General features: G+C 53.0%; 1 protein-coding gene across 2 annotated transcripts; it reads left to right on the top strand.

The window, feature by feature from the left end:
* The first annotated feature begins 569 nt into the window (after positions 1 to 569).
* SLC46A1 (solute carrier family 46 member 1) lies at positions 570 to 7,854 on the top strand. 2 transcript variants are annotated; one of them, XM_081027412.1, is made up of 5 exons: positions 570 to 882; positions 1,264 to 2,116; positions 4,028 to 4,111; positions 5,511 to 5,667; positions 6,220 to 7,854. In XM_081027412.1, exons 1-5 carry the CDS (start codon positions 658 to 660, stop codon positions 6,257 to 6,259), a joined length of 1,359 nt encoding a protein of 452 aa, XP_080883538.1. In that variant the 5' UTR covers positions 570 to 657; the 3' UTR covers positions 6,260 to 7,854. The 2 variants fall into 2 exon arrangements, with proteins under 2 accessions (XP_080883538.1, XP_080883539.1); XM_081027413.1 differs by lacking the exon at positions 4,028 to 4,111 and having other exon boundaries at positions 612 to 882; positions 6,220 to 7,851.
* Positions 7,855 to 7,953: the final 99 nt, after the last annotated feature.

Genomic DNA, 7,953 nt, shown 5'->3' on the forward strand with positions numbered 1-7,953 from the left:
TTAGTAAAAATAATAGCACTTACAATGCACTAGACACCGTTCTTCCACAGCAACTCTGTGAGATAGGTCCTATTAGCACCCCCATTTTAAAGATGAAAAATGATACACAGGGAGGTAAGTGGTATGTCCAAAATAGCAGCAGAGCCTATGTAATGGAACCGAGGCAGTAAATAAAACTCTAGGCTGCACGGTTACCACGGAGTTACAACACCGAACATGGGCACAGGCATCAGAAGTCATGTGTTTTTCCAGCTGGGCCTGGAGGGCCCGAAGTCCTTGTTCTCTCAACTCTAGATTGGGATCAATAGTGGCTGGCTCACAGGCTTGTTGCGAGATAAACGCGCGCAGAAGTTAGTACAGTGCCCAGCACACGATGAACGATCAGTAATGTTAAGTACTGATATTCTTATTATTTTGAGTGTTTCTGGGCCTGGGAAGGAGGGCTGCAGGGCAATATGCGTGCACAGTTTGCAGGAGAAGTCATCCTGCGAGCTAGGCCGCGCAGCCCCTCGCTAGCTCAGACCGGGCGGGACCAAAGTAAAGGAGCTAGAAGCTCTAGCCCCGCCCCGTCAATCTTTTAAAAAGATAGGTCGGCCGCAGGGCGCAGGCGCAGAAAGCCCCGCCACCCGCCTCGCGCCGGCCGGGACGTGCGAGCGCATGGAGGGGCGCGCGAGCCCCCTGGGCGAGCCCCGCGTCCACACGCGGGCTGTGCTGTGCCGCGGCCCCGTGGAGCCGCTCGTCTTCCTTGCCAACTTCTCCTTGGTCCTGCAGGGCCCGCTCACCACGCAGTACCTATGGCACCGCTTCAGTACCGACCTCGGCTACAATGGCACCCGCGACCGCGGTAGCTGCAGCAACCACAGCGTGAACCCCACCATGCAGGTAGCGGCGGCGGCGGGGAGAAACGAGGAGCGTGGCTGGGAGCGGGCCCTAGGCTAGAGCGTGGGGGTAGCTGAGGGGGCCGCCGGGGGTTGTGGATGTTGGGTGGTGGGCATGGCCGGGAAGTGCCGCACAGGGGATGCGACTAGTTCCTCCAGCCTCGGGAGTTAACAAAAGGAGGTAAATGGAAAGGAAAGGGACCGAGGTCCGTTTCCCATACGTCTCCTGCCAGGGCCAGTTTTTGAGAGTTGTACTAAAATTTTCTGAGGTTTAGGGCTCCCAAGAAAGTCCTCGTCCTGGAGCTCCCAGGATGGTAATGGCTTGGGGGGGAGGGGGGCAACCCAGAGTGAGGAAGAGCACCCTGGTAAGACTGTGCCCCCACAGGAAGTGGAGACCCTTACTTCCCACTGGACCCTCTACATGAACTTGGGCGGCTTCCTGGTGGGACTCTTCTCATCCACCCTGCTGGGGGCTTGGAGTGACTGTGTGGGCCGCCGCCCGCTGCTGGTGCTGGCCTCTCTGGGCCTGTTGCTCCAGGCCCTGGTGTCCATCCTTGTGGTGCAGCTGCAGCTACACGTGGGCTACTTCGTGCTGGGCCGCATCCTATGTGCCTTCCTCGGCGACTTTAGTGGCCTCCTGGCTGCTAGCTTTGCCTCCGTGGCAGATGTCAGCTCCAACAACAGCCGAACCATCCGAATGGCCCTGCTGGAAGCATGCATTGGAGTGGCAGGGATGCTGGCGAGCCTCCTTGGGGGCCACTGGCTCCAGGCCCAGGGTTATGCCAACCCCTTGTGGCTGGCCTTGGCCTTGCTGATAACCATGACTCTCTACGCTGCGTTCTGCTTTGGTGAGACCATGAAGGAGCCAACACCTGCCCGGCTCTTCACGCTCCGTCACCACCGATCCATTGTCCAGCTCTACATGGCTCCAGCCCCGGAGAAGTCCAGGAAGCATTTAGCCCTGTACTCACTGGTCATCTTTGTGGTGATCACTGTGCACTTTGGGGCCCAGGACATCCTGACCATCTATGAGCTGAGCGAACCCCTCTGCTGGGACTCCAAGCTGATTGGCTACGGTTCTGCGGCTGGCCACCTCCAGTACCTCAGCAGCCTGCTGGGCCTGCGGCTTCTGCAGTCCTGCCTGGCTGACGCCTGGGTGGCCGAGATTGGCTTGGCCTTTAACATCTTGGGGATGGTGGTCTTTGCGTTCGCTACCATCACACCCCTTATGTTCACAGGTAATGTGTGTGGGCTCAGGGACAGTTTGTCCCAGAGGCACTGGGTGAAAATTGGGACCAGCCACTTGCTGCCCCCCAAATATGGCTCATGCCTCTGTCTTTGGACACATTGTTGTGCTTCCCACCTGCATTGGAAGACAGGCACTTACGAAACCTCATTAAAAAAAACCTCATAAAAATATAGACCTTCAGTAGCTAAAGTAATTAATCCACGTTATCAATCATAAATATTGTTAGTAAGATAGGACAACAGACAAAAGAACGGCTCATACACTAATTGCTTCACTCCTTGGCCTCCCACAGCCTATATTCATGGTGTAATAGCATGGACAAAGTCCGTCCTATTAATGCTTAATACTCACTTCTCTGGGTCACAGGACCTACCTCAAATATCCTTGGTCAGCTTCTTTGGGTTTTTAGAAAAGCCAGTCTTCTCACACCACAGATATTAAATTCCTGCTTAGGTTAGTTCTTCTTTTTGGTGGGGCAGCTGGGAATGAGGAAGTTAACTTTTTTAAAGGGACAGATTTATATTGACTAAGCCCTAAACTGTGTTGTGTACAAAGTCAGCCATTCAGTAATCACAAGCTTATTAAGTTGGCTGCTTGCCTGGACAGTGAGGCTGAAAGGGACCAGGTACCACTCCCTCTCCCCCCCACCCCCATAGCATTTCTCATGGACTCGGTGCTGGGCTCAAAGCCCACAGGGGTACAGAGATGATGAAGACACTGGCATTGCTCTGCGGAGCCTCAGGAGGGTGGGATTTGGGGGCCTGACACCTAAAGGGGCCATGGGGTGCCTCATCGTATACCCACTTTGGAGGATCCACTATCTCCTAGGGGTTTGCGGTTTTGCTGAGGAGGCAATAGTCACACAAGGGAGACAAATGGCTGTGAAGGACACGGTGTAAGCCTGTGAGTAACTAAACACAAAGCGAAAAGGAACTCACATTTAACATGTGCTTACTATGCTGTGCTCTTCATGGGTGTTACCTGATATATTCATTTCCGAGGGCTGCTGTAACCAACTGCCACAAATTTGGTAGCTGAAAACAACAGAAATTTATTCTTTCACAGTTCTGGAGGCAAGAAGTCAAGAATCCGTATCACTGAGCCAAAATCAAAGTGTCAGTAAGGCTACGCTTCCTTCAGAGGTTCTAGGCGGGAATCTGTCCCCCGTTTCTTCTGGCTTCTGGGGTGCTGCTGGCATTCCTCGGCTCTGGTTGTATCACTGATCTCTTCCTCTGCGGTCACATTGCTTCCTCTTATATGTGCCTCCTCTGTTCTGTGTCAAACCTCTCTTTGCTTCCCACTCACAAAGGAGTCATGTGATTGCATTTAGGGCCCAACCTGATAATCCAGGATAATCTCCCCATCTCAAGATCCTTAACTTGATCACATCTGCAAAGACCCATTTTCCAAATAAGGCAGCATTTACACTTTCCAAGGATTAGGTCCTGATATTATGGGGGGCCCATTATTTAGCCTACTACATCCCAGCCGCATCTTGTGGTGAAGGCCTTGTTATCCTCTTACAGGTAGGAGCCAGGCCCAAGGCCACACAGTAAGCGATGGCGTCAGGTTTTGAACTCTGGGCTGCCTCTAAAGCCCATGCTTTTTTTCTGTGCCCTGCCATCTCCCAACAACATGGATGATGCCTGCTGGAACCACAGGAAGTCTGACAAGAACGCAGTTGGTGGTAATCAGCGTTCATTCATAAAAGAGGTAGCAAGTAGGCTAAGGCTAGAGAAGGGAGTCTCTATTCCTCCGTCGTTGTCTCCTTCACCATCAAGGAAGTCCTTCCTGTGTCTAACTTGAGTCCCACGTAGGGTATGTGTAGGAGCTCTGCTGCCTCTCTCGGGCACCCCTCTCCCTGACTCCATTTTCCTGATGATTGTTTGTTTCTCCACAGGATATGGACTCCTCTTCCTGTCATTAGTCATCACACCCATTATCCGGGCCAAGCTTTCCCGGCTGGTGAGCAAGTCAGAGCAGGGTGAGTGGCAGGGTCAACCAGCATCTGGTTCCTCGTGCCCAGTGTTGCATGGACAGATTGCCCAGGGTGGCAGAGGACCACCGTCAGTGCCTTGGATGGATTTTCAGACAACAGAGTTGTCAGTCAGCAGGGCACAGTTTTGTTCTTTGGGGTAAACCAAGCAGAGGATTTGTCCTCCCCAGACCCCAGCTTTTCCATCTGTAAAATGGCTGCGATGATGCCAAAGTTCCCTGCTTCACAGGGGTGAGAGCAGGCAAGCTCAGGGGGAGCGAACAACCTTGTGATGTAGGTTTCATTGTCCCCGGGTGACAGATGAGAAAGCAGAGGCCGAGAGGGTTAAACCGACTCAGCCAAGGTCACTCAGTAAGTGATAGAGCTAGGATGAAAACCCAGGTCTCTAAGAGCAGCAGGTCCTGGGATCTGGGTTTTTTTTTTTTTTTTTTTTGGATCTGGGTTTTAATCCTGGCTCTGTTACCCACCGGCTGTGTGATCTTGGGCAGGTCCCTTTCCTTCTCTGGGCCTGTTTCTTCATCTGAACAGTGGTTTGCTCTTGATGACATCTACAGGCCTTTCCAACTTTGACAGTCTGACAGAGTTTAATCTCAACTTCTGTTGGGTTGTTGCTCGTTTTGTAAAATTTGGGTTCTGCTGAAATTTCCATAAAGAATAGCTTCTCAGGCCTCTGGATCTTTAGACTCCCAATCTGGAAACATCTGGCTCATCCTCTTTTCCCCATCTGCTCTGGAAGGAGGATCTATTGATGACATTTATAGCCCCTTATAGGTCCTGTTGTCCTCAGAACCCAGGTGCTTTCATTCATTCACTCAATATGCTTTTTTTTCTAGCACCTTCACTGTGCCCAGAGGTGCCAGGGGGAACAAGAGAAAAGAACCGCCCTTACTAACTGGCTTCCTCCAGGGGGCCAGACCCTGTGACAATGGCTTTACATGTGAATTTCATGTCGCTAACAATCTGTGAAATGGGTGTTATCCTTATTTAACAGAAGGGGCATGGAAACCCAGAAGGATAAGCGATTTGTTCAGTGACCACACCGCTAATAAGCGTCGGAACTGGGAATTAACTCATCTCAAACAGGAGATGATTCCAAAGGGGATAAACCAAAGATCGTTGTTCTCAGGCTTTTGTTAGACGATACCACGTGTGCTTTTAATACATGGATTTAAGAACAGCCATTTATTTCATAGCCCCCGTGTGCCAGGTGCTTTGTACCCATGACTTCATTGAGTCCTTGTCACAACACACGACGTGGGATGTATAGGTCAGGAAGGCGAGGCTCAGATTAAGGACTTGCCCCAGGTTACACAGCTACGAGGTAGAGGGGCCGAGGTTTGAACCTAGGCCTTTCAGACTCCACAGGGTGATATTTATTTCTTCACAGGTGCTCTCTTTTCTGCTGTGGCCTGTGTGAATGGCTTAGCCATGATGACGGCCTCAGGTGTCTTCAACTCGCTCTACCCAGCCACGCTGAACTTCATGAAGGGGTTCCCCTTCCTCCTGGGAGCTGGCCTCCTCTTCATCCCAGCCATTCTGATTGGGTAACACACGACTCCGACCTGTGCTCATATGTCCTTTATCCCAAAGGTTTCCTCTTCCTCCTTTTCCCAACGAGAAATGGCTGCTTTGTTCCTGGAACCCTTCCCCTGTGGGTGTCTCAGTCCCAGCCTGATTCTTCCCTGGCAGATGACTGCCTAACCCTCTGGGAGCCATTTCCCAAGGGCAGGGCAGACGGGCAGTAGGGAAAGGGTCGGGCTGACGTTGCTCCTTGGCAAGGCTATGTTCTCTCTCCGTTGCCCGCCTCCATTCGCATTTTACAGATGGAACTATGGAGACAGAGATGTGCTAAAAGGAAGCGCAGAGAGCTTCCTCGGCTACTTGTGGCTGGGCCACAGGTTAGCCTGCCTCACTGACTTCTGCCCCCATAGCCTTAAGGGTCACTTGCCAGAGCCCTCTTCTCTGGACATTGTCTTCCGTCTTTAGCTTGGGGAGGGTGATACCTGTACCAGCCCACCCAATAAAGCCTGTGTTACTTCCGCAGGAACTGAGGGTCCCCCATGTCAAACCTGAATGCTCTCTCTGGTCTCTCACAGGGTGCTGGAAAAGGATAATCCTCGCTCTGAATTCCTGTAGTTTCCCCAGAGCCCCTCATCTGCCTGGACCAGAGGACAGAAGGCAAGAGGAGCGAAGTGAGCACTAATCAACTGGAAGTATTCGTCTGGGACCCCACCCACAGCAGCACCAGCAGCTCCCCTCAGAGGCAGTATTCATCTTGGATAAGGGGGCCCCCACCTCATCCAGAGCCGTGTCAGCCTGTGACTCGAGGATGTATCATTGTAACCAGACAGTCTGACTCCAGGGCAGGCAGTGGGGGAGCCATTTGGAACAGGGGTCTGTTTACCCTTTATGCCACCAATCACATAGAACCCTCCAGGGGAGAGGAGAGGTTCTGATGGAGGTGACCCCTCAGGGACCAGCTGAAGCGTGAGGGCTGGCATCTCTGCTTCCAACCCAAACTGCACAGCTCACAGTGTGCAGTTCCTGGCGTGCAGCCACCTGTCACTCCTTAATGATGAACACTTGGAGGGGAGGAAGGGCTGTGGGCGTGGGGGGACAGTGCTCCTGACTAGGTGGAATCAGCCCCCTGGGGTTAGCAGTGCCACTCACAATAAAGCAGTATGAGCACACTGAAATGACCCTTCTGGCTCCCAGAGTATTGCGCTGTGGGGCCCTTTATATTCCTGCTCCCAGTCTGCCCACCATAGGTCAGACAGGCAGCCGCGGGGCTGGGCAGAAGCCCCTGAGCTGCCCTGACATTGGTCCTGGACATGGCCGGCCCGGACCTCGTCTGGCTGCCCACTCTTCTAGCTGCTGGAAGGTGAAGGGCGGCCACCACACTTGCATCAAGCCAGGCTGAGGCTCGGAGCAGAGCCTTCGCTGCTCGTTACTGAGGGTCAGAGATTCGCTTCCTAAAGGCACCTACGTGTGTACTGGTCTTCCTGGCTACAACAGCCCAAGCAGAATCCGTTTTTATCACTTAGCCCTTCAACACCTCCCATCACCAGGTAGTTCAGCCGTGCCATGTGCTGAGACCATCCCTCGTGCATCTGTAAGGCGACGGGAACCCGGAGATGGGCCTGACGCCCCATAGGCTGCAGGGGCTCCAGCTTCCCGGAGAATAAGGAGGCCTTTCCTAGGTTGTAAGGAAAGCCAGGACCTGAAGTTGAAAGGCAGAATTGGATTCAATGTTAAGGCACTGGCTTTGATGAGAGCCATAAGCCCCCAAACCCAAATCAGGTGGTACTTACCTCTTCAAACCAGAATTGGTCACAGGGCTTGGCCCCCTACTGCCATTTCTACCCTCATTCTCTCACCAGCCCTGCCAGCCAGTTTTCTGGCTGGAAATCATGCAAGTACAATGGGGGGTGGGGGTGCCATGGGAACGAGGGTTAGCTGTGGCCTCTGCAGCCTGGGCCTGTTTCCAGATTCCCATCTCAATCCCGTCCGTCATTGGGAGAACATCAAGGAGAGGGCCCTCCACTGACTCACTGCATGAGGTGGGAGCAGGGGAGGGAAGAGGCTCTGGGCCAGCCCCAGGGCTGGGTCTACTCCAGACGCTGCAGTGACCTTGAGCACGCCCCTCTGAAGGGCTACATCAGCAGTGCCCCAAATTGTCTGATCATGGCTGGACAAAGTTAGGAAACACTGGATCAAATAATATTCTGAGATCCTTTCCACCGTTATGTTCTAAAATGAGATGTGTCTCTTCATGGGCCCGGGGGAAGGCTAGACGAGTTGGAGCTGGACTTGACCTTTTTTGTGCCCCT

The sequence above is a fragment of the Rhinolophus hipposideros genome, assembly GCF_964194185.1.
Source record: "Rhinolophus hipposideros genome assembly, chromosome: 20".
NCBI lineage: Eukaryota > Metazoa > Chordata > Mammalia > Chiroptera > Rhinolophidae > Rhinolophus > Rhinolophus hipposideros.

Excerpts from the sequence above, each read along its gene's own strand:
- SLC46A1 (XM_081027412.1), top strand. The coding sequence starts at position 658 with ATGGAGGGGCGCGCGAGCCCCCTGGGCGAGCCCCGCGTCCACACGCGG. Across the intron at positions 883-1,263 it reads GCGTGAACCCCACCATGCAG|GAAGTGGAGACCCTTACTTC; the intron begins GTAGCGGCGGCG and ends GTGCCCCCACAG. Across the intron at positions 2,117-4,027 it reads CACACCCCTTATGTTCACAG|GATATGGACTCCTCTTCCTG; the intron begins GTAATGTGTGTG and ends GTTTCTCCACAG.